This window comes from Ochotona curzoniae, unplaced genomic scaffold, assembly GCF_017591425.1.
Source record: "Ochotona curzoniae isolate NIBS_2020 unplaced genomic scaffold, NIBS_Ocur_1.0 contig_66, whole genome shotgun sequence".
In the NCBI taxonomy this organism is placed as follows: domain Eukaryota; kingdom Metazoa; phylum Chordata; class Mammalia; order Lagomorpha; family Ochotonidae; genus Ochotona; species Ochotona curzoniae.
In genome coordinates, this window is record NW_024466512.1 from 27,320,235 (window position 1) to 27,346,529 (window position 26,295).

At 41.6% G+C, this 26,295-nt stretch overlaps 1 protein-coding gene across 2 annotated transcripts in view; it reads left to right on the forward strand.

The window, feature by feature from the left end:
* NOC3L (NOC3 like DNA replication regulator) overlaps positions 1-25,410 on the forward strand; it is a 38,260-nt gene extending 12,850 nt beyond the window's left edge. Inside the window, exons 7-22 of one of the 2 annotated variants that reach the window (XM_040992436.1) lie at positions 368-529; positions 709-802; positions 2,754-2,929; positions 3,634-3,762; positions 5,213-5,344; positions 14,158-14,238; positions 14,556-14,656; positions 17,621-17,693; positions 17,771-17,834; positions 17,931-18,002; positions 18,334-18,515; positions 21,190-21,318; positions 22,547-22,644; positions 22,909-22,993; positions 23,857-23,998; positions 25,398-25,410. In XM_040992436.1, coding sequence (XP_040848370.1) covers positions 368-529; positions 709-802; positions 2,754-2,929; positions 3,634-3,762; positions 5,213-5,344; positions 14,158-14,238; positions 14,556-14,656; positions 17,621-17,693; positions 17,771-17,834; positions 17,931-18,002; positions 18,334-18,515; positions 21,190-21,318; positions 22,547-22,644; positions 22,909-22,993; positions 23,857-23,988 — 1,710 coding nt within the window. In that variant the 3' untranslated portion in view covers positions 23,989-23,998; positions 25,398-25,410. Of the gene's footprint in view, positions 1-367; positions 530-708; positions 803-2,753; positions 2,930-3,633; positions 3,763-5,212; positions 5,345-14,157; positions 14,239-14,555; positions 14,657-17,620; positions 17,694-17,770; positions 17,835-17,930; positions 18,003-18,333; positions 18,516-21,189; positions 21,319-22,546; positions 22,645-22,908; positions 22,994-23,856; positions 24,305-25,397 lie in introns of those variants that run through there. The other variant, XM_040992435.1, reaches the window with a different exon arrangement.
* Positions 25,411-26,295: the final 885 nt, after the last annotated feature.

A 26,295-nucleotide genomic window follows, 5' to 3' on the forward strand; every position in this document is an offset into this window, starting at 1 on the left:
TTGGGACCCTGCACCCATGTGGGATACCCGAAAGAAGTTCCTGGCTCCTGGCTTTGGGTCAGCGCAGCACCGGCCATTGCGCTCACTTGGGGAGTGAATCATCGGATGGAAGATCTTCCTCTTCTCCTCTCTGTATATCTGACTTTCCAATAAATAAATTCTTTAAAAAAATCATTTAAAAAATGACTACCTTAAAGCTTCAGTGATAAATCTTTTGGTAAAGAATATCTGAAGTTTTGTATGGCTTAGTCAGAGTCATTGAGTCGTGTGAATTCTACCTGTCAAAGCTGATGTGGTGCTCTTGTGTTGTTTGTTCATGATGATTCTGCCGTGGTTTCATCAGCCTTATAAATTGTTTCTTTAACAGATTAAGAAACTGAAAGAATTACGGTCCATGCTAATGGAACAAGATCCTGATGTGGCTGTTACTGTTCGGAAGCTGGTAATCGTTTCTCTGATGGAGTTATTTAAGGATGTTACTCCTTCCTATAAAATTCGACCCCTAACAGAAGCAGAAAAATCTTCCAAGGTAATCCTGGGTAATGATTATAGGAAGGTGAAAAGTGAAATCTTGGGGAGGGAAGTAGTTAGATTTTCTTGTATTACCTTCTTTTATCAGCACTTGACATAGTAGGCCTCTCAGGTTTTGTGTTAACAGATTTTAAATTTATGATTTTTAAAAATGATTGATCTTTTGGTTCTTTTTAGATCCGTAAAGAAACCCAGAAGTTAAGAGAATTTGAAGAAGGCTTGGTTAGCCAGTACAAATTTTATTTAGAAAATCTGGAGCAAATGATTAAAGGTATATTAAGTATATCTTAGAAGTATGTAACTTAACCTTGATCGTGCAGGTAAATTTTGTATTTTGTTTTGTGTAGTGTGAGGCAGGTGTATAGTGTCAGATTTCCTAGATGCAAATCCTAGGTTTACCAGCCACCACCCCTGCATGGATAGATTGCTTTCGGTGCTGTATTTTTCTGTCTTGTAGCAATGGTAGAATTTACTCATTTGGGATTATTGTACAAGTAATTGAATTATATGTATAGAGTATTTAGAACTTTGTCTAGTGTATATTATCAGTTGTTAGTATTAATGTTTTTGCTGTAGGCTGTTTAGCTAGCAAGTAATTATACGTTCTTGAATTACGAACAGGAGGGCTTTGTTCCCGTTTTTTTTTTTTTTTTAAATTGGAAAGGCGGATTTGCAGAGCAGGAGAGACAGAGAGGAAGATCTTCCATCCGATGGTTCACTCCCCAAGTGGCCACAATGGCTGGAGCTCTTTCAAGTCTCTCTCTCTCTCTTTTTTTTTTTTTTTTAAAGATTTTTATTTATTACAAAGTCAGAGAGGAGGAGAGACAGAGGAAAATTTTCCGTCCGATGATTCACTCCCCAAGTGAGCACAGCGGCCGGTGCTGTGCCGACCCAAAGCCAGGAGCCAGGAACTTCTTCCGGGTCTCCCACATGGGTGCAGGGTCCCAAAGCTCTGGGCCGTCCTCGACTGCTTTCCCAGGCTATAAGCAGGGAGCTGGATGGGAAGCGGGGCTGCCGGGATTAGAACCAGCACCCTTATAGGATTCTGGTATGTGCAAGGCGAGGACTTTAACTGCTGTGCTATCGCGCCGGGCCCTGTTCCTGTTTCTTATTTGAAAATGTTAGGGAGGAAAGATAATTAGAAATGTGAGTGCTTTAAAAATGGACTTATGAGTCAGTTATTCAACATGACAAATTAGTCTGTCAAACCTTTTTAGATAAGACAGGTAATAGCAGCAACTTGAAACATGCATGAAGAAATGGAGTTGATTACCTAGGCCCAGTGCCTTCATTTGACCTGCCTGGCCTCTTTTACTTATTACTAGGCCTCAAAGACACCTAATTGCTATCTGCTGAAACAGAACTGTTGAGTCCTGTTGGCCTAAGAAAGGCGGTAGGGTGGTAGAATATAGTAGGGTAGCAGTGGCTGTGGATGGCATGGGAGTTATTCTGTGCCCTGACATTCCATCCAGGACCTGCCTACTAACATAGCTTTTGTTTCCCAAAGATAGGCCTGGGTGCTTTATGCAGTTCAGCATAAATACTAACTACTTGAGTAATTTAAAAGTCATGGGAGGAAAAGCATGTAAAACATAGTGAGATAAGTTAAGAGTAAATTTGTGTATTGTAATTTCAACATGGAGTTAGATTTTTTAAAATTAGTGAGATGTCTTAGGTTTTTTTTTTTTTGTGCTAAGCTTAAAATGTGCATATTTACACTTTATACTCTTTTGGGCTAGTCATGCTTCAAAGGCTCAGTTACTATCCACATTGGACTAGGACAGACAGATGTGAACCATTCCTGGGCAGACTGAGCCATTATGCAGTTTTAATTTTATTTTTGTAAGGATTTATTTATTTGAAAGGTAGAGAGAAGAGGGAAGGATTCTTCTGTCTGCTGGTTCACTCCCCAGATGGCTGCAGCAGGTGGGGCTGGACCAGGCTGATGGCCAGAACTTCAGCCAGGTGTCTCATGTGGATAGCAGGGGCTCAAGCAGTTGGGCCATCCTCCACTGTTTTTCCAGGCACATTAGGGAGTTGGACCTGTAGTGGAGCAGCCAAGATCCAAACTGGCCTCAAAATTGGATCCTGGTGCTGGCCCTCAATGTGTTTTTTTTTTTTTTAAATTTTTCTTTGAAAAATTTTAGTAAAGCAAGCATTTGTTGTTATATCAGTTGTTCTGAGGTTTTGCCAGAAAGTGAGGAACTGTAGTTATCTTTCAGATTGGAAGCAAAGGAAGCTGAAGAAAAGTAATGTCATTTCCTTAAAGGCGTACCGAGGACTGGCAGAAGTGGCTGTGAAGAGCCTGTGCGAGCTGCTGGTGGCGCTACCCCATTTTAATTTTCACAACAACATCATTGTATTAATTGTCCCTCTCATGAATGATGTGTCCAAATCGGTAGGTTGCTTCTAAGTGAATGCTGCTGTTGTCCTTAATAGAAAAGTATAGACTGTGATTTGTTTTTTCCACAAAGTTTTTTTTTGGAACTATGGCGTGTTAGTTAAATAGTGTCAATGTATTAAACACTGTGTCTTTTTAAATTCTTTGAGAGAATGAGCTTTTTCCAGTTGGTTTACTCTTCAAAAGACTGCAATAATGGGAGCTATGCTGGGGCAAAGCCTGGAGCTTTGAATGCCATCCAGGTCTCCCACGTAGTTGGCAGAAAGCCCACCACCTGAGCTGCGAGTTGCCTGCTGGCGTCTGCATAAGCAGGAAGCTGGATTCAGGAGCTGGAGCCAGCCCTTACCCAGATAGTGCACTGGGGGGACACTGGGAATATCAACTAGCCTAGCAGCTCAGCCAAACTCTGGCTCTGAAAACTGCCTTTTGAACATAAACTTACTGTAGTGGGCCCCAACAAAAGGCATTTTTACCCCTCTCTTCTCCCCAGGGAAAATTGGGCAGGGTTCAAGAGACTTTTTGTTCGTCCTGGTTCTGGTTGGGTGAGGGAAATTGCTGGTGTCAGCTAGGTGAGGGCCAGGGAGGCTATTGAACATAGTGTAAGGCAAAGTTACTCCTTCCCCAGGCAGGAAGCATTCAGCCCAATGTCAGTATGTCCAAGCTTGAGAGGCCCTGGTTTAAAGTCACATTTTATTTTTCAGGTGTCTGAAATGTGTTGTGAGGCAGTAAAGAAACTTTTTAAACAAGATAAATTAGGCCAAGCTTCTCTTGGTGTAATTAAAGTGATTTCTGGTTTTGTGAAGGGCAGAAATTATGAAGTCAGGCCAGAGGTAAGCCTTCTTTCCCTACTTTGCAGTTTTTTTGTTTTAAATTATAGTCAATTATTAATGTAGCATATATTAATACGTTTGTGTGAAGTAAAAGGGAAAAGCAAGTCATATTTTAAATAAAAGCACTGGTAAGGTTTGGTGTGTATCTGAGGTATGGATCCAGAGATGAAGAATACCGGCAGGTCTCGCCATATGTCCCATCAGCTAGGTTCCAGTGAGTTGGAGGAAATTAGTAATGATTGACACAGTCTTGGTGTTGCAGGACAGACTGGGATTGTTACCCAGAGCACTCAGGGTGAGAGGCAGGTGTTTGGGATGATGGTAACCGTGTGCCTGAGGCAGGAAGCTGTAGTGGAGTACTGTAGATACCCGGAGTAAGGGCCGATTACTCCAGAAATTGTAAAACCCAACATAAGCAGTCCTGGTTCCACAAAACCTGGGTGCAGCTGCTTCCCCTGCCCACCCCCTTTCTCTTGCACTGTGCAAGTGCCGTGCCAGGGTCTGGAGGAGGTCAATTCTGTGTTTTTATGGGCTTCTACTGGTGCTAGCCAAGAAACTCCTGGATCATGTAGAGTGAGTGAGCACAGTAGGGGGCTTGCCTTGGGAGCACCCCAGTTTAGGAGGTAGGGGATCTGCTCTTCGCTCTGTGAGTTGCCCTAAGTGGCAGCGGTGTGATGGGGTACTGTCTACTGAGTCAGAGCAGAACAGCAGAGTTCAGCCTGGACTCTGCCAAACCCAGCTGAGTGCAAGAAGGAAGGGAGGCAAAGTGGCTTTTATGTTCAGAATAGCATAGCCACTCTGACCCTAATGAGTTCCTCAGTCAGTGGGGAGCTGTGGAATGGGTGGCAGGAAGCCACAGCAGCTTCTCCTGCCTTGCCTTGAGAAGATGGCATTTCCCAGCAGGTTGTGAGATGCAGGCTTGGCTGGCAGTACAGCTGGCCATGTCAACGTGTTTGTCCTCTTTCCTTACTGACCTACATATTTTCTGGTCTGTCACTTCTCTGCCAGTTCCCTGGGAATGTGCTCATTGCTCGTCTCTGTGGCTTAGGTGAACACAACTTGCTGCTTTTCATATTGGATCTTTGAGCGTGCTTAATTTCGTAAATTAAAGCTAGATTAGAAGTGTGTTCATTGTTGTCTCCTCCATAGTGACTAGACCTTTCCTGACCTACATAATTCTTCATAGTTCTGACCACCATTGCCAGATAATGTATTGTCTTTATATCTATTAAACTGCAAACATTTTTTTAGCCAGATACTATTTTCATAGACAGAAATTACTGAAAATGATTAATACAGTAAGGACTGTTACAGTGTGAAAAAAAATCTTTCCAAGTTTTTGCATGGTGTATGGATAAAGAAAATAACATTGTGAAATGCATTTTTCTGTATTCATTTTTATGACATAACAAATATTACACTATGTATTTGTATTGTTTTTCTACCTTAGATGTTAAAAACATTTTTGTGCCTAAGAATAAAGGAAGTAGAAGTAAAGAAAGATACTGAGGACATTAATAAACCAAAAAAGTTCATGACTTTCAAGGAGAAGAGAAAAACGCTATCGCGAATGCAGAGAAAGGTTTGATTTATTTTTTTAAAAGTGTTTTCTAAAAAGTCTATTTATTATTTACCACAATATAGTTTTGTGGGTATAGGGGATCTTCCCGACCCTCCATTTCTCCCGTTCCTTCCCTATTTTCCCATCATCCCACTATTACTCCTCAAATTATAGTAGTAGTAACTCTGTGATGGACTATGTCAATCAGTGGATTCTTCAAGGACCTCGTAGTGCTTGGAGTGGCAAGATTGGCAACGATTCATAACTGTTGAGCAAGAACCTCAGAGCATACCCTACATCCGGGACCTGGGGAGGGTGGGAAATTGGGTGGGCCTTCTCCCTTAATACCCCCCTTTAAACATGAAGGAAACAATATGGGAAAAATAATAGTCTTATCCACTTTCCTGTAGCCCTTGAACCTTTTTACCCTAATTAACTATGTAAACATTGTCAGAATATTAAAAAAAAATAAAAAAAAAAAACCAAAAAAAATTATAGTAGTAGTATAGTCCCTTAGTAACAGCTACAAGATCAACTTTCTGCTATTTAAATGTGTCGTTATGTGGTAGATACAGGTCAGGTACAAGAACTAGTATCATGCTGTTTGGGTTTCAAAATGGGAGTCCTGATTTTATTCAGAAGTAGAGACGCCACTGCAATGTGACTTCACAATATGTTAGTCTGTTATACTTCTCATCTGTGGGAATATGTGTATATATTTGAATACTTTTACTTTGCACTTTGCCTAAAATCTGTCTTATATCAGAACATGTGATATTTGTCCTTTTTGGACTGGCATATTTCACTAAGCATCATGGTCTCTAGTTGGGACCATTTTCGTTACAAATGGTAGGATTGCATTCATTTTTCTTACAACTGAGTAGTATTCCATAGAGTAGATGTACCACAGTATTTTTATCCATCTATCTGTTGAAGGGCATCTGGGTTCCCATGTCTTTGCTCTTGTGAATTGTGCTGCTATAAATATAGGATTACAGATTGTTCTCTCCTGTGCAGATTTAATTTCCTTTGGATATATTCTCTGGAGTGGGAAAGCTGGGTCATATGACAGACCAATTTGCAGTTGTCTGAGCACTGTCCATATTGAGTTCCATAGTGGTTGCACTAGTTTACACTCCTACCAATGGTGGATTGGGATTCCTTTTTACCTACATCTTTGCCAGCAGTTGTTGTTTCCTCATTTCTGTGTGCAGGCCATTTTTTATTGCATTTCCCTAATAGCTAGGGAACGTACGCATTTAAAAAAATAGTTTTGTTTTTGGTGTTTTTATAAGGTTGAGGTGCATGCCATGTGGGTTTCTGATAGGGTGGGAAGAGTCGAGGTATGGAAGAAAATGTGAGACAAAATTTTCAGTTTTTTTTTTCCCTCCAGTGTCCACAGTGGGAAAGAGGTCCACTCCTTGCTGAGAAACTACGTCAGCATTGGGGTGGGGCGTGATCATTTGATGACGCTTTAGAGACCCTGATGTGGAAAGAATGTTTCAGGGGTGGTGTTGATAATTCTGAGATGTCATCAGCTTTGCTGTACCAGGGTTATGTAAATCTTGCCAAGGTCTCTTGGCTAAGTCCGCTTCAGTGAATCCACAGACCCAGACACTTGCTGGAAAGCTTGGTCAGATAATTTTCCAACCTGTTCTGCTTTCCATCCTCTGACAACTTGCTCTGTGTCTTCTGCTGGCCTAGATGAGTGGACTCATGTACCGCATGTTCATTTGGGAATGCTGTCTACTGCACACTTAGCAACCAAGGAGGCTCAGTTCTAATACATGCACTCCAAGATTGGACCACATATATTGTGATTTTCTCTCTGGCTAGAGTTTGAGTCCAGCCATCTAGCTGGGAGGTCCCTGAAGAGACATCTCCTGGAGTGACCTTAGACTTTTATGTGTGCTAGTTAGTTAATGGTCAGGTTTGGTCTGTCAGCCACACTAGCCAATGTACATATTGGTGGATGCAGCTGCCTGGTCAGTTTGGCACTAACCTCATCTTTCATGTGAACTAATGGGTGCTACTGCCTAGCCCGACCACCACAAGCCTCGTCCTCACACACACCAGTGAGCTGCAGCCTAGTTGGGGCAACCTCTCATAACCCCTGCCAGGCTTGCCCCTAGTCCTGGTTGGTGCGTGTGCTGTCTTGTGATGTGACCTAGCCCAACCTGTCTTGCATCACATCTGGCTCTTGTGCATACCCATGGGTGCTGCAGCCTCAGCACCACCCATCTCAGATCTAGTGCACACATATGCCAGAGGGTGCTGCTGCCCAGTCTAACCTGCCCTGACCCCAGCCCTGGTTCTTTCATTTGCCAGCAGAATCTGCAGCCTAGCAGGAGGTGCACTTTAGGCCTGCTCCCAGCGCAGGATATTGTGCTTGGCCGGGTGTACTGAGGTCCAGCCTGACAAGATTTGCACCCAGTCCCAGTAATTGGCAGCCACATGCTGCGACCTAGCTTGGCTGGTCTGCACCCATTCTGGTTCTCATGCATGCCAGTAGGTGTGGCAGCTTAACCCATTGAGTAGATTTTCTTTAAGATTTTGTTTTTATCGAAAAGTTAGATATACTGAGAGGAAGATCTTCCATCTGTTGATTCACTACCCAGGTGACTGCAACAGCTGGAGCTTCCCATCCAGCTCCCTGCTTGTGGCCTGGGAAAGCAGTCGAGGACAGCCCAAAATCTTGGGATCCTGCACCGGCGTGGGAGACCTGGAAGAGCTCCTGGCTTCGGATTGGCTCAGCTCCAGCCATTGTGGCCGCTTAGGGAGTGAACCATTGGATGGAAGATCTTCCTTTCTGTCTCTCCTACTCTCTGCATATCCACCTTTCCAATAAAAATAAATAAATCTTTAAAATAAAATTTATTTTTATTGGAAAGGCAGATTTACAGGGAGGAGACAGAGCCACAGATTTTCCATCTGTTGGTTTATTCCGCAAATGGGTGCAACAGCCAGAGCTGAGCTAATCCAAAACCAGGAACCAAGAGCTTCTCTCTGGTCTTCCAATGGATGCAGGTCCCAAGGCTTTGGGCTGTCCTCTACTGCTCTCCCAGCCATGAGCAGGGGGCTGGAAGGGAAGTGGGGCAGCTGGGACATGAATCAGTGCTCCTGTGGGATGCTGACACTTAAAGGTGGAGGATTAGACAGTTGAACTGTCACGCTGGCTCATATTGTAGATTTTGGGTGTTGGTCTCCTAGCTATTGCATAGTGTGTAAATTTTTTTCCCGTTCTGTTGGGTGTCTTTCCTTTGTGGACTGTACAGAAGCTTCTTTGATGTAGTCCCATTTGTTTTGGCTTTAACTACCTGTGTTTTTGGTGTCTTTTCTAAAAATCTTTGCGTGGGCCGGTGTCTTAGAGCATTTCCTGTGTTATTCTCTAGTAATTTGATGGTTTCTGGGTACAGATTTAAGTCCTTGGTCTGTTTAGAGTGAAAGGTGGGTCTCTTGTTTGTTACTTCTACAAGCCAGTGTCCAATCATCCCAACAGCATTTGTTGAAGAAAGTGACCTTGCCCTTCGGGTTATTTTCAGTTTTCTAAGATTAGTTGGCTGTGCCTGTGTGGGTTCTGTTTCTTTGGTCATCATCTCTGTCTTTTTACCAGTTAGGGTTGCTGCTTCCCTGTACTGTGTTTTGAAATCTAATATAGTATTCCTCCAATTTTCTTTTTGTTGTTTGAGCTAACAAGATTACTTTGGCTATTGCTGGTTTTATGTTTCCAGATGAATTTTTTCATCCTCTTTTCTAGTTCTAAGAAGAAAGCTGTGATTTTCTTTGGGATTGCACTGAATCTATATATTACTGTTGGTCATATGGACATTTTGTTGATGTTAATTTTGCCGTTCCATGATCCATGAGCATGGTGCATTTCTCCCACCTTTTAGTGTCTTTTAATTTTCATTGTAGAGGTCCGTCACATCTTTGCTTAGGTTTATTCCAAGGTATTTAAGTTTCTTTCTGAATGGGACCGTTCTTAGAGCTTCTTTCTCAGCCATGTCATTGTGTATATTAAAGTAATCCATTTTATATTCGTATCCAGCTACCTTACCAAACTGAGTTCCAGTAGTCTCTTAGTTGAGTCTTTTGCTTTTCGCATATTTAGATCATGTTGTCTGTGTAGCAGGATAATTTGACTTTCACCTCTTCCATTTGAATTCCTTAAATTTTTTTTTCCTGTTAGCTCTAGCTGGATCTTCCAATACAATGTTGAATAGCAGTGATGAAAGAGGACATTCTTGTCGAGTTCCAGATCTTAGTAGAAAGGCTTCTAGCTCTTCCCATTTCATTATGATGCTGGCATTGGGTTTTTACATACTACATTGATTCTGTTGTAGAATATGCCTTCTGTGCCTATCTTGCTTAGAGCTTTTAGTATGAAGTGGTGTTGGATTTTTATCAAATGCTTTCTCTGCATCTATAGAGATGATCATAAACTTTTTAATCATTTTATTGTGTGTCATGTTTATTTGATTTGCATATGTTAAATCAACCCTGCACTACAGGATTAAAGCCCGCCTGGTCCCAGTGAATGATGTGTCTGGTGTATTGTTGGAATCTGTTGGCTGCTGCTTTGTTGATTTTTGGGTCTGTGTGTCAGGGATAGCAGTCTGTAGTTCTCTTTTTCTGTTGTGTCTGGCTTTGATATTAAGATGATTTTGACATCATAGAAAGAGTTTGGAAAGATTGAATAGTTTTGAATAGTTTGTGTATAATTGGGTTCATTTTTCTTGGAATGTTTGGTAGAATTCAACAGTGAAGGCATGCAGTCTTGCACTTTTTTTTTTTAAAAGATGTTTTCATTTTTATTGAAAGGCAGATTTACAGAGAGGAGATATTGAGAGAAGGATCATGCATTCTGTTAGTTCACTCCCCAAGTGGCTGCAGTGGCTGGAGCTGAGCTGATCCAAAGCCAGGTGCCAGGAGCAAGGAGTTAGAAGTGTCTTCTGAGTCTCCCATGCAGGTACAGAGTCCTAGGGCTTTGAGCCATCCTCTGTTGCTTTCCCAGGGCACAAGCAGGTAGCTGGATGGGAAGTGGAGCAGCTGAGACATGACCTGGCACCCATGTGGGATCCCAGCGCATAGAAAGGAAGGATTTAGCTACTGAGCCGTTGTGCTGGGCCTGCTGAGGGGGGTTTTAATTGCTGATTCAATTTCTGTCCTGGTTATAGTTTGTTTAGGATTTCAGTTACCTTCTGTTTTTGTTAACTTGTATGTATCCAGATATGTATCCATTTCTTCTAGGTCTTCTGATTTGTTGGCATATCAGAATTTATTTAATAGTTCCTGATTATTCTATGTATGCCTGAGGTATCTGTTACATTTCCTTTTTCTTGATTTTATTGATTTTTTTCTTCTCCTTTCTGAGTAGTCAGGCTAGTGGTGTTTCTGTGTTGCAGATTTTTTTCAAAGAACCAGCTCTTTGTTGGTCTTATGTATTGTTCTTTTCTTTTCTATTTTATTTTAATTATTTCATCTTTTCTGCTAATCTTGGGCTTATTTTGCTGTGTTTTTTCCAGTTCCTTCAGATTTATACTTAGCTTGTGTCTAGAGTCTTTCTAGTTTCCAAATGTAGGCACTGACTGCGCTGAACTTTCCTCTCAGGACTGCCTTTGCTATTTTCCACAAGTGTTAATACATTTTGTTGATGCCTTCGTTTAGTCCAAGAAATTTTTTAAAATTTCCTTTCTGGTTTATAATATAACCCATTGTTCATTCAGCAGAATGTTTAGTTTCCTCGTGTTTGTACATTTTTGGGATATTTTGACTTGCTGTTAGTTTCATTTCCCTGCTGGCATGAGCAGATGCATGGCATGATTTCAGTTTTTAAAAATTTGCTGATGCTTGTTTTGTGGTGCTATAATGTGATCAGTTCTGGAATAGTTCCATGTCTGATGAATAAAAGTGTGTTATGTGTCTGTAGGATGAAAGGTTCTGTAGATATCAATTAAGACCATCTGTTTTCATTTTTATTACTTTATTTTAAAAAATATTTGTTTTCATTGCAAAGGCTGATTTTCAGAGAGGAGGAGAAATAGGAAAATCTTCCATTTGCTGGTTCACTCCCCAAATGTGAAATGGAACAGCTGGTACATGAAATGGCCCCAAATGGGTTGCCATTCCTTACAGGCAGAAGACCAGTCAGTTGAGTCCATTTGTTTTATTGTCTGGGTGAGATCTCTTGTTTTCATGGTGAGTTTCTGTTTTGTCGATCTGTCCATTGGGGCAAATGCATTTTCAAGGACTCCCACTGTATTAGAGTCTGTATTTTCCTTCAGATCTGTTAACAGTTGTTCCACATAGTGAGGCATCCTAGCATTTAAGTGCTTAATTGGTTGGATCTTGGCTTAAAATCATAGTATTTGGGACTGGTGTTATGCTATCAGTGTTATCATTTGACATGGACACCTCGTGGGCGATCTGGAAGAAGTTTCTAGCTTCAGATTGGCTCTGCTGTGGACATTGCAGCCATCTGAGGAGAGAACCAGCTAGTGGAAGATCTCTCAGTCCTCTCCTATAAAACTTTCAAATAATAAATCTTTAGAACCCCGCGCCAAAGCCTTAGAGGCTAAGTCCTTGCTTTATGTCTGCGAGGATACCATATGGGTTCTGATTCATGTCTCAGCTGCTCCACTTCCCATCCAGCCCCCTGCTTGTGGCCTGGGAAAGCAATAGAAGATGGCCCAAGACCTTGGGACCCTGCACTCGTGTGGGAGAGCTGAAGAATTTCCAAGCTTCGGATTAGCTCAGTTCTAGCTGTTGTAGCCACTTGGAGAGTAAACCAGTGGACAGAAGATTTTTCTCTGTGTAAATCTGTCTTTGCAATTAAAAAAATATATGTGTGTTTTTTGAAAAAAGTCTCAAAAATTGTAATTGGCATGGGTAAAATTCAGTTAAATCATAAAAACAAAAATTTTGAAATATAATTTTTCCCTCACAGCAGCAATGAAGTGTTTCCTTGACTCAACTTGAACTGATAATTACTGGCAGGGGAGCAGTAGGTGAATGTCACTGTGCCATGTGGCTGTCATACGTAGGTCTTTAGATCAAGTTAGAATCCCATGGAACACAGTTTTGCTCAGTAGAGAGCATGAGTTCGTGTGAAGGTGGCTGCAAAATGAACTGCTGGGAACTCAATCATGTTTGTTTATTGGCTTGCTTTTTAAACTGTGTTAAAATTCCAGGCCTTTGTTTATTCACTGAAATTTTAATTTTTTTTTTTCAGGAAAGGGAGCAAATAATAGTCATAGCTATGTTGCTTGATGATTATGCGTTTGCGATAATGTGTAGAAATCATTTAGTATTTGTATAGCCTAGCATGTTTTATGAACAGTTGTTGCTATCTCAGCATCATTGTTATTGCTGTTTTTGTTTTATCAAAACAGTTTGCTGTATCTAATTGCTTTGTGCTGATACAAAATATTTTTTATGGATATCTACTCAAATTGGGTTAATAAATTTTGGAAAATATGAAAGTCATTAAAATAGACATTTTAATGATTACAAGCAAATGAAGGTAGTATCAGTTATACCTATTGTATTAATAGATTTGGATATTGTGAAGGAAATTGCAAAGATTAAGAACATGCCAGCATTTTGAATCTTTTTTTTTTTAAAGATTCATTTATTTTTATTGGAAAGTCAAATACACAGAGAGCACAGCAAGGAAGATCTATTGTCCACTGATTCACTCCCCAAGTGGCCACAGTGGCCGGAGCTGAGTCGATCCGGAGTCAGGGCTTCTTGCAGGTCTGCCATGTGGGTGCAGGGTCCTAAGGTTTTGGACTACCCTCGACTGCTTTCCCAGGTCACAGGGAGCTGGATGGCAAGCAGCGTCTCCAGGACACAAGTTGGAACGCATATGGGATTCCGGTGCAAGCAAGGCGAGAACTTTAGCTGCTAGTCTGCCACACCAGGCCCAACACTGAATCTTTTTGGTAGTACTTGCTTCAGCAGCGCATGTATTGAAAACTTTTGTAGTGGAGTTAAGAGATATTAACAGTGAAAGAACTTTACTAGTTGAGGTTAGCAGCCATTATTTGCTGCTCTTACAGCATTCAAAAGTTGAAGTATTTTACTGAATTTCTGAAGTGTCTGGGTTTTTTTTTTTCTTTGTATATGGTTGTACTTTTTTTTTTAAAGATGCATTTATTTCCAAGTCAGAGTGACAGGGAGACAGAGATCTTTCTGTCTGCTGGTTTCCTTCCTAAATGCCCACAGCAGCCAGGGTTGGGTGAGATTGAAATCGAAGAGCAGGGATTCTAGCCTGGCTCCCACGTGGGTGCCAGGATTCCAAGCACGTGGACCATGGTTTGCTACCTTCCTAGACATGTTAGCAGGAAGATGGGTGGGAGGTGTGCAGCTTGGGCTTGAAAAGGTGCTCTCTTGGGATGCTAATGTTGCAAGTGATGGCTTAACAGGAGGTACCACAAGGCTAGGCTGAAAGTATTATTGACAGCTGGCTTCCATGTTCTAGATTATTTTCATTGTAGACATTATTTTAGGGCTTAACTCTGAAAATTTTAAATTGAAATTGTAGGAAGTGTTAGTATATCTCATAACAACCATTCAGAATGAGAAGTTATTAATAGATTCAGTTATTATAAAGAAATAAGTCATGTATAAAAGGGTGGACATTATCCCTGCTTGAAACTACCACATTAATTTGGTTTGTATATACATACTGTGTTTTTCTGATTTTGCTTACATTTGCGTTTATAGATAATGTTGTAGTATTGAATTTTTTTTTTTAACATTTGCGTACTCTGCTGTTTTCATTTAGTGGTACGTACTCTTCCTCACTCCCCCCACCCCAAATCTATTTTCAGTGGAAAAAAGCAGAAGAGAAACTAGAGCGGGAGCTTTTGGAGGCGGAAGCTTCAGAGAGTACTGAGAAGAAACTTAAATTGGTAGGCAGTTTCACAATCTAGTATACTTTAAAAATGTTCTGGTTTTAGCAATAAATTTGTTGTCTTAATTTTTAGTTGTATTTTGGTTTACTTCATTAGACTTAGGTATGTGAATTTTATGATATGCAAGAAACCATGGTATGATCAGTGTAATTTTTATGAAGTTACAGAATATGCTCATTCTGTTACAATTCCGAATACTGACTTGCAGGGAAAGGTGGGAGGGATAGACAAGATCAGGCTCTGAAAGCGGCTGTTTGTTAACTCAGGAGAAAATGGACCAGATTGTGCTAACATTACTTTGTTTCATCTGCCAGCACACAGAAACTCTGAATATTGTGTTTGTAACATACTTCAGAATATTGAAGAAGGCACAGAGATCGCCTCTCCTGCCAGCAGTGCTGGAAGGTCTTGCCAAGTAAGGGCTGTGTAGGTTAAAACCTTTTTGATTTATCACTTAATAAAGCCAAGGTAATCCAGAAATTTAGAAGTTTCACTGGTAATCCAGGGTCCTCGCTTCTGTTTCCTCTTTGTAGCACTGCATCTGTAACAGTGGACTCTTGATTTTCTCACCTCAACAGTGTTTTTAACATCTGCTGTAGTTATTTTCTTCAGCTCAGTGAATGCCAGGCATCCCTAAGGTTCATCTCTTGGTTCTTTTCACTGTGTAATTTATATTTCTCTAGCATCATACCTTTTTTTTTAAAGATTTATTTATTTATTAAAGATTTATTTATTTTTATTGGAAAGTCACATTTTACAGAGAGGAGGAGATACGGAGACAGAGGTCTTCCATCTGCTGGTTCACTCTCCAGGTGGCTGCAGTGGCTGGAGCTGAGCTGATCTGAAGCCAGGAGCTTTTTCTGGGTCCCTCACGTGGATGCAGGTTCCCAAGGCTTTGGGACATCTTTGATTGCTTTCCCAGGCCACAAGCAGGGAGCTGGAGCAACCAGGAACCAGCATCCTTATAGGATCCTGGCACGTGCAAGGATAGGACTTGCAGCCACATGGCTATTGTGCCAGACCCAGATTTATTTATTTTTATTGTAAAGGCAGATTAGATTAATGAGAGAGAAGAGACAGAAAGATCTTCCATCCTCTGGTTCATTCCCTTGTGCCGATGTGCTGATCTGAAGCTAATAGCTTCTTTTGGGTCTCCTACATGGGTACTGCCTCTCAAGGCTTTGGGCCATCTTCTGTTGCCTTCCCAGGCCATAATACGAGAGCTGGATTGAAAGTAGAGCAGCTAAGACTTGAATCAGTCCCCATATCCCACTGCTTACAAGGTGAAGATTTATCCACTGAGCCATCATGCTGGATCCTAGCATCACACTTTGAGTGGCTCATGCCAGTCATGGTTGTGCATTTCAACCCAGCTTGCACATCATCTCCCTAGTCTGCATAAAACTAAATACAGTGAACTAAAAGGTTTATTTTGGTTTAAAATTCTTGAAGCTTCCTGTGTAGTTTATGCTTTTTTTCAACAACTTTTTGAAAAAGATCTTTTGTGTACACATGTGCCTATCTGCCTTTCTTATCTCTCGGACTGAATCATGCTAGGTATGAGGTTCTGTAGTTTGGTTTTTTACCCTCTTTTTGATAATCAGTTACTTGGGATATCTTTCCAGGTTAATAGTAATAGTCTGTTATGGATTTGAATTATATCATTTGACCAGTCCTTTATGTTACACCTAAATATTCTTTTGCATGTATTTATCTGTGTCTGTGTATTTTGTGCTTCGGTCTTATTAGAACAGATGGCTGGGGCCTGCATTGTCGCCTAGCAAGTAAAACCTCTGCCTGCAGTGCTGGCACTTATATGAGTTCTGTCTGTTCTCTTCCAATCTAGCTTCCTGCTAATGTTTCTGGGAAATCAGTGGAAGATGGCCTAAGTGCTTGGACCCCTGCGCCCAGGTTGGGGACCCAGAAGAGTTACATAGGGTTAAAGACTCTTCACTAATGCCGGAGGATGTCCTGACTTTGTTCTACTCAGTGTCTGGTTAATTATGCAGAGTACTCGTATTTCGTAGCCCAGGTGATTCTTTGTCTTGAATGCTATTGGTGCTCTGTTATTTCTAGAAATGGAAGTCCAGGATGCTTGAGTAACTTCTTTGGGAAGCACATAGGTAACTAGTGGTAGAGCCTAGGCTAGATACCAGATTTGTTATTATTGCTATTTTAAAAATATTTGAGAGGCAGAAAGAGAGGGGCTTAGTGCTGTGATATAGCAGGTTAAAGCCACCACCTGCAGTGCTGCCTTCTGGAAGATGGCCCAACTGCTGCCACCCACATGGAGACGCTAATGAAGCTGGCTACTGGTTTTGGCCTGGACCAGTCCTAGCCGATGTGGCCATTTACAGAGTAGGTCAGTGGATGGAGGACTCATTTGTCTGTTCTTCGGTGTGTCACTCTACCTTTCAAGTGAATATAAAGGACGAGATGGAGGGAGACACTTTCCAATTGCCGATTCATCTCCTAGCGAGTTCAGGAGCAGGGTGGGTGGCATAGACTGAGCTACGAGACAGCTCTTGCTGCCTCCCAAGGAGGATGCAGAGCCAAAACTCACACCTAGGCTGTCCCGTGGATGCAGGTGTCCACAGCTGTGTCTTACTGCATTGTCAAATGCGTACTTGCTATTTCAGATTTAAAGCTCTCTCAGACTGTATTTTTATAAATAGCAAGTCTGACCTCTTTTCTCATTAGCACCGATTTTCTTAGAAGCTGATGCTACTGGCTGCTGAATTGCACTAGAAATCTTGCACTAGAAACCTCAAGGAAGGTTTACTGTGAGTAGCTTATTTCTCAGGGCAGAAGTTTTTGTTTGTTTCAACATTTATTTATTTGAAAGGCAATGTAGCAGAGAGAGAGGGAGAGACAGCCAGATGTTCCCTCTGCTGGTTCACTCCTCTGGCTGCAGTGCCTGAAGCTGAGCTACTCCAAAGCCAGGGTGTAGGAGCTTCTTCTGGGTCTTTTTTTTTGCAAGTATCTAAATTGTGTGCAGGTGTCTAAGGACTTGGACCATCTTTCTGCTTTCTAAGATGCATTAGCACAGAACTGGATTGGAAGTAGAATAGCTGGAACTTAAACCAGCGCCCATATAGGATGCCAGTGCAGTAACCAGTAGCTTTACCCACCATGCCATAGTGCTCACCAGGGGCAGAATTAATTTTGAGATAGTGCTAATCTGTTTAATGTCTCATGTGTTCTAGTGTTCAGTGTGTGTCTTGCCACGCCAATCTGAAGTAATGAAAATTATCAATAATTATTAATAATTGTCATCACTTTTTGAAATATAGAATATTAAAACAATTTAGAAATTGATTTTACCTGCTTTTATTTCTGCTTTGAAGTTTTTTGTTAACTAAGCTTTGTTTGATTTCAGGTTTGCTCACCTTATCAATGTCGAGTTTTTTGATGATTTATTAGTAGTTCTTCATACTCTCATTGAATCTGGTGTAAGTATTTTTGGATTACTTTTTAAAGGTATTAGTATTTATTATAACTTTTTAATGTTTTTTTTTTTTTTTTAAAGAATCTGAGTTATCAAGAAAGCCTTCATTGTGTGCAGACTGCTTTTCATATTCTTTCTGGGCAAGGTAAGTTTTGTTTGTTTTTTTAGAAAAAAATTAAATTTTGTTTGCTTTGTTTTTGGAAGCTGTAAACAACGTACATAATTGTTTTTTATTTGAAAGGTGATGTTCTGAATATTGATCCAATGAAATTCTATACACATCTCTACAAGACACTGTTCAAGTTACATGCAGGTATGTGTATTTAGTTATTTCCTTAATACGAACTTATCTTTAAAGATATGTTATGACCAGAACAACAGTTAAAGATGTGAGAAGAAGTGTTACGTAAATTGCTGGCCTTCCAGTGCTGCACGTGGGTATTTAGGCCTAGTAGCACTTGGAGAGTTTCAGAGTTGCCTGGAGATGGAGTAACTATAGCCCAGAGCTTCTTTTAGTAATTCTCCAGTATTACTTTACTGGGCAGGAAACTGGCATTAAGTGCAGCAGTTCATGTTGGGTTTTTCTTGAATTCACTGAAATTGTATAAAGGAAGAGAGCAGTGCTGAAGTGTCTGCTGTTTCAGGTGCTACCAATGAAGGGGTAGGGATTGTACTCCAGTGTCTTGATGTCATGCTAACCAAGCGCAGGAAGCAAGTTTCTCAACAGCGAGCCCTGGCCTTCATCAAACGTCTTTGTACCCTTGCTCTTCACGTTCTTCCAAATTCAAGCATTGGCATTTTGGCAACTACCAGGATATTAATGCATGTAAGTAGTAATAGAGTTCCACAGAGTCCAACTCTGAGTGCAGTCATGTTGTGTGTGTGTGTGTGTGTGTGTGTGTGTGTGTGTGTGTTTGTGCACGTGCACGTGCACGTGCGTGTATCAGTTCACAGGGAGAGAGAGAACTTAAATCCTCTGGTTCACTCTCCAGGTGGCTGCAGTGACCAGGGCTGGGCCAGGTTGAAGCTAGAGGCAGCAGCTTCATTCAGGTCTTCACATAGATGACAGAGGCCAAAACACTTGGGCCATCTTCTGCTGCTTTTCCCAGTCCATTAGTAGGGTGCTGGGTTGGAAGTGGAGCAGCAGGGATGTGCATCAGAGCCCATTGTGCTAGGTCACAGTGCTAATCGTGGTATAGTTTCTTTTAAAACTTAATGGTGAGGCTGGCACGATAGCGTGGTGGCTAAAGTCCTCACCTTGCACGTGCCGGGATCCCATGTGGTCGCCGGTTCTAATCCCGGCAGCTCCACTTCCCATCCAGCTCCCCTGCCTGTGGCCTGGGAAAGCAGTCGAGGACGGCCCAAAGCCTTGGGACCCTGCACCCACATGGGAGACCTGAAAGAGCTCTTGGCATTGGATCAGCTCAGCTTCAGCCGTTGCGCTCACTTGGGGAGTGAACCATTGGACGGAAGATCTTCCTCTCTGTCTCTCCTCCTCTCTGTATGTCCGCCTTTGCAATAAAAATAAATAAATCTTAAAAAAAAAACCTTAATGGTGGTGTACACATTTTTTTGCCATTGCAAATATCACTGTTATCTCTTCTTGGCATTGCCCTAGCTTTATTATAGCCATTTGGAGAGTGAACCAGCAGATGGAATATCTGTTTCTCTTCCTTTCTTTCAGTTACCTGCCTTTAATTCAAATAGATAACAATTCACTTAAAATTAATTACTCTAATAACAAGGCAACTCACTTAAAAATAAGATCCAGTGTGAGTAAGTAGTTTGGAGTGATGCTGCTAGTAATAGGTGGAGCTGTAATTAAAATTTAGACAGACTTTTATAGTTCTGTGGGGTGCTCTTGCTTGCTCTCCCCTCTTTTTTTTTTTTTTTTCCCCAAATTTTAGAGGCTGAGAGAAATGCAAAATGCACAGCTGCTAGGGCCTCGATGAGAATCCTGGGACTGGAACATTCATCCAGGTCTCCCATCTAAATGGCAGAAACCCAGCAACTTGGACTGTCACTGCTGCCTTCTAGGGTCTCTATCATTAGGAACCAGGGAATTGGGAACCAAGTTAGGACTCGAGCTAATGTACTGCACAGTGAGCTCTGTCCCTGCAGGCCTTTTAGCTGCTTGGCCTGAAGCTTAACACCATTATTTGAATGACAGATGTAGATTATTTCTGTTACTACAGATGATACTTTAGTGTCTTTTTTATGTGTACCTGTTACAGATATTTCTGTAAGAGCTTTTACAATGGGATTATAGGCTAAATATAATGTTACATGTACATTTCTTAAGATTTTTTTTTTTAATTTGGAAGGCAAATTTTATAGAGAAGGAGAGATGGAGAAGTCTTCCATCTGCTACTTCACTCCCCAAATGACCGCAACTGCCAGAGCTAAGCTGCTCTGGCTAGGAGCTTTCTTCTTGGTCTCCCGTGTGAATGCAGGCACCCAAGGACCTGGGCTCTCTTCTGCTGCTTTCCCAGGCCATACAGAGTGCTGGGTCACAAGTGGAGCAGCTGGGACACAAACTGGCACACAAACTGGCACATATGTAGGACGCTGGCGCCAGCAAGCAGGGCATTAGCTCGCTGTGTCACACTGCTGGCCCAGGAGTGTTTTATATGTATGTATTTTTTTGGATGTAAATCAAGGTAGAACGTTCTACCTTGTATAATACACCATGTTTAATACAGCATGTATAATACACCATGTTTACAACAAGAACTAACTACAAGATAAGGCCTTTAAAGACCTTATCTTTATCACTTTTTTGAAAAAAGATTATTCTATCTGAAAGGCAGAGTTAGGAGAGGGAGAGTGTGATTATGTGATGTACTTCTTCAAATGGCTGCAGCGGTGCAGCTGGGCTGGTCTGAAACCAGGATCCGAGAACAGCTTCTGTGTGTCCCACGTGGACACTGGGGCCCAAGGTTTTGGTGCTTCTGCTTTCTTGGGCATGTCAGCAGGTAGCTGGAAGGGAAGTGGAATAGCTGGGATGAGAACTGTGGCTCATATGAGATTGCTGGCATGGCAGGTGAGAGCTTTACTCACTACAACATAGCATCTGCCTCTAGTTATAGTCCTTATAAAATCAGTGTAAATACAAATGCAGAACAATAAAATTATTCTTTATAAAAAGGTTTATTTGATAGGTATTGGAGGAAGGTGATTGGGATATGACTTCTTTAATTGGTTCATTGCCCCAGTGCCACAATAGCTCCGTTTAAGTCAGGCTGAAGTTAAGAGTGAGAAATACCGCGATCTCCCACATGGGTGGCAGGAAGACACATACTTGAGCCATCTCCTGTGCTTCCCAAATGCAATTTCAGGGAGATGGATTGGAGGTGGAATAGCCAGGCTTTGAACAGAAACACTGACATAGGATGCTGGCTGCCCAGCGTTAGCTTAGCCTACTGTTCCACAGTGCCTGCATCAGCATTCTTTAAATAATATTATTCATTTAATTAATTCTTATTTGATGTATTTTGTAGACTTTCCCAAAAACAGATCTGCTGCTTGACAATGAATCTCAAGGAAGTGGAGTTTTCCTCCCTGAGCTAGATGAACCTGAATACTGTAATGCTCAGAACACCGCTCTGTGGGAACTGCATGCACTGCGGGTAAGAAGCCTTTCTGCACCCTGCCACCCTGCCACCCTGCCCCCCTGCCCTCCACCCGACAGTGCCAGAAACCAAACAAGCCTGCCAGAAAGCCTGCCCTGTAGTATGTCCCTTTTATACATTGTTCTTACCAGCAATTCAGAACAGAGAAAAATAGTTACAGTTGTGTGGGGGCAGGTTGTAGAAGGGTTTTTTTTTTTTTTTTTTTTAATTTATTTCTATTGGAATGTCAGATATACAGAGAGGAAGCTCTCCTGTCTGTTGATTCACTCCCCAAGTGGCTACATGGCCCGTGCTGCTCCAGTCGGAAGCCGGGAATTTTTCCAGGTCTCCCATGTGGGTGCAGGGTCCTAAGGCTTTGGGCCATCCTCGACTGCTTTCCCAGGCTGCAAGCAAGGAGCTGGATGGGAAGAGGGGCTACTAAGATTAGAAATGTTGCCCATATGGGGTCCCGGAGTGTGCAAGACAAGGGTGTTAGCCACACTTCCGCGCCAGGCCCTGTTGTAGGTGGTTTTATGAAAAATTTCCCTAATAACAGGAAGATGATTTGTTATCAGTTACATTGTCTTGGATCCTATTCCAGGATGGCTCAGTTGGCCCTGTTTTTTTTTGTTTTTTATTTTTATTGGAAAGACAAATATACAGAGAGGAGGAAAGAGAGATCATCTTCCATCCCGTGATTCACTCCACAACGGCTGGAGCTGAGCCAGTCCGAAGCCAGGATCCAGGAGCCTCTTCTAGGTCTCCCACACGGGTGCAGGATCCCAAGGCTTTGGGCCGTCCTCAACTGCTTTCCCAGGCCACAAGCAGGGAGCTGGATGGGAAGTGGAGCTGCCGGGATTAGAACCGGCACCCCTATGAGATCCCAGTGTGTTCAAGGTGTGAACTTTAATCACCACGCAGTTGCGCCGGGCCCAGTTGGCCCTGTTTTTCAAGCTGGTTTCTTCCTTCCATGTGGTAATTTGCAGTGTGCACAGCAGCTGGGTGATTTTTATAGGAAATACTAGCATTAGGTAAATGCTCTAAAAGCAAGACCAAGTGCTGTGAGTATTAACTTGTTCATCCAGTAGATTGGCATTTTATTCCTGTGAGCAAAGATTTTCTTTATGTATAATATTCTAATGAATTACATATGTATGTGGTTTTTAAAGAGAAGATTTGTTGTGAAAAAATGCTTGTATTGTCAAGTGCTGACCTACGTAAGCTGCTCGTTTTGTTTTCTCTGCAGAGACACTATCATCCCATAGTGCGTAGATACGCAGCACACCTCATTGCCGGTGCACCTGTTGAAGGCTCTGAAGCACTCAGGCCCGAGCTGAGCCGAAGGTAGTGACGGCACTGCCGTGTTTATCCACAGCCTGCAGCTCGTAGCCACTCACTGTGAAAAGTCCCCTTTATAAGACAGCAGACCAGGAGGTGGAAGGTGCCGGTGGTTTGAGTATATGGGTGGTTTGTTGGTTTCAAAAGCAGGGGAATGTTATACCTTAATATGGGTCTAGAATAATGAAGCCGTCTTTGCATTCAGTCTACTTATTTTCAAGTTACACAGTTATGCTGATATCTCTGCATTTCTCATACTTGAAATTACAGATCTGCATCTGAACTTTTTGAGACTTACAGCATGGCAACAATGACATTCAACCCTCCTGTTGAATCTTCACATGCTAAAAAGAAGGTATTTAATTCATTTTACCTTTTTATTTAAAGATTTATTTTTATTATTTTTTCATTGGAAAGGCGGATATACAGAGAGGAGAGACAGAGAGGAAGATCTTCCGTCCGATGATTCACTCCCCAAGTGAGCGCAACGGGCCGATACTATGCCGATCCGAAGCCAGGAGCCTCTTCCGGGTCTCCCACGCGGGTGCAGGTTCCCAAAGCTTTGGGCCGTCCTCGACTGCTTTCCTGGGCCACATGCAGGGAGCTGGAAGGGAAGCGGGGCTGCCGGGATTAGAACCGGCGCCCATATGGGATCCCGGGAGTGCGAAGCGAGGACCTTTAACCACTTGCGCCACCGCGCCGGGCCCCATTTTACCTTTTAAATATTATTTGAAAGGTAGGCAGAGCTCTCCCATTTATTGCCTGCCTCACATGGGCCTGGAACACCAGTGGATGCCAGGAACCCGTGTGCTTAAGATCCCACCCGCTGCTCTCTGGATGCACATTAGCAAGGAAGCTATAGTTGGAAACAAAGCTGAAATTCAAATTCAGCAACTCTAATATAGGATGTGAGCAATTCATGTGGCAACTTACTACCTCTATTTCTCTGGGGGGGGGATTTAATCAAATTAATGTCTCTAACTTGATTGTTTTATATATAGACTTTTTTTCATGTTTAGGAGTTTATAGTAGAATAGATGGATGGGTTTAGAATGCCACAGAGATAGTCATGTTTAGGAAATGTCCAGGGCCTGACCAACCATCTGTCGTTAGTTTTCCCATGTTCTTTTTAGCGGTTGCTGTTTTCCACTTTACCTACAGGTAGGGTTTCCTTAGGCCATGAGCAGAAGCCCAACTCATACCTTTAATGTTTTCCAGGATAAAGTTGTACAAGGTGATTCAGTTTTAAACGAAGATCTAAATCAACTAATCAAAAGACATTGCAATGAAGCTGCTATTCAGTCACCCCTGGACTTCACCAAGCATTTGACAACATCATTGCAGCAGTAAAAATGATGAAGTGAACTTTGTTAGACTGTGTGTGCGCGAATACATGTCAAGGTATGCTGTCTACTTAGGAAACTCTCCTTGTAAAAAGAAAGGTCCTAAGAATGGTTAGAGGACACATTACCGCTTCTGTGACATCCTGAAAACATTTCATTGAGGATCTAAAGTCTTTCCTTGACAGCATTTGAAAATTTCATCATGTTGCCTTTTAAAAATTTAATGTACATATTAAGTTACAGTATTCTTTAAAAAAAAACTTGGATTGAATCTTATCGGAATACAGTTTCTATATAGAATAGAAAAATCAAGATTATCAAAATTGTTTTTAAGCTATTTACTCTTTATAAACAAATATATTTGTCACATAATCATAGCTGGAAAAGAGAAACAACCTAATGGTATTTTTCGAAGGAAAAAGTAAATAGCTTGAAATTGGTCCCAGGTTCATTAAATAATGTACTTTGAGAAGCTGCCTAAATTGGCCTTTTTTTTTTTTAGATTTATTTTACTTTTATTGGAAAGGCAGATAGACAGGAGAAGAGACAGAGAGGTAGATCTTCAGTCCGATGAGTCATTCCCCAAGTGGCTGCAACAGCCGGGGCTGACCTGATCCGAAGCTAGGAGCCAGGAGGTTCTTCTGGGTCTGCCATGCACGTGCAGGGTCCGAAGACTTTGGGCCGTCCTTGACTGCTTTCTCAGGCCACAAGCAGGGAGCTGGATGGGAATCGGGACTGCCGAGATTAGAACCGGCGCTCATATGGGATCCCAGCATGTGCAAGGCTAGGACTTCAGCTGCTAGGCTACAACGCTAGACCCCTATGTTGGCTTTTGTAAAAAAGAATCAGTTATTCATTGTAGCTGTTTTCAAAGACGGTTTTATTGTGAGTCTAGTCTCTGGAGTTCTTCGCATTTTGTGACATGACCAGGAGAATAATGAAGAATTGCTGTTGCAGGGATAAAGGCTATACCTATTGTGGCTTCATTTATTTTTTTTATTCTCTTTACTGGTAAAATGCCTGCTTTAACAGTTTTTTTAATAGTAGCTTTTCAAACACTGAGTAACTAATGACATCTGTGTTGCATTGATTAGGTTGTAAGTTTTTTTCTGTTAGTAGTTGAATCAAAATGTCTTTGCTTATTGTGAGAGTAGAAAAAAAGCAAATAGCAATATAGGGGCCAGGACTGTGGTGTAGCAAGTTATATAGGCACCCATCAAGGATGCCAATACTGCAGGTGGCTGTGTGAGTCCTGTCTGCTCCACTTCCCATCCAGCTCCCTGCCTGTGGCCTGGGAAAGCAGTCGAGGACTGCCCAAAGCCTTGGGACCCTGCACCTACCTGGGAGACCAGAGGAAGTTCCTGGCTCCTGGCTTCTGGGTCGACTCATCTCTGGCTGTTGCAGCTACTTAGGGAGTGAATCAGTGGACAGAAGATCTTTGTCTCTCCTCTTTGTATATCTGCTTTTCCGATAAAAATAATCTTATATTTCATATACAAATATATAATGAGATCAAACTTTTTGGGCTTTTTTCATTATGATAAAGGTGTGACTCAGCTTATAAATATTAGCTTGCAGAGAACTCATCTTTTAGAAACAAAAAACAAAGCCTGTTACAAATTTGTGGAGGATAACCAAGGGTCTGTTTCCATCAGAGCACAAATTATCAGACTATATCACAGATCATTTATTTTCCAAACATATACAAGTGCATTTATATTTTGGCAGCAGAAACTGTAGTTTAGGTGAAAAATGAGCTGTTTTTCTTATGCTTTCTACTTTGTTAATGTGTGTAGTTATAGGGGAACCATAATTATACATCCAGTATTTGAATGTCCTATATGAATTTGATGATGAAATATATTTTTGCATTAACTTTATATGATTATCCATGAGTTTCTTTTTCAGAACTAAATGTAGTACTCATTAGTATTCACATAGATACCTCAACCTCATTCAGAGTGCTTTAAAAAAGTCAACATCACCTAAGTCAGTGTTTGGGATTGCTTCATAGTTCAGGTGTACGTCATGAAATAGGGATGGTTTCCAAGCACTACTTGGTGACAGGCTGGGACATGGTATGTTTTGACTCTAAGACTGTTTCAGAGATACACATTTCAGATATTATAAGCAATTCTTAGCTGGTGGCTAAGTATTTAACATGGGAAATTTATACTTAGATGTGGTGAATAATACATTATTGACAGTGCAGCAAGAAAATGTGTTGACCCAAATCTGGATTCTGTATAAAAGGCAGTCTGTCTTTTAATAACTTTGGGGGACCAGGCACTTTCTTTTCCTGAACTCGGAAAGG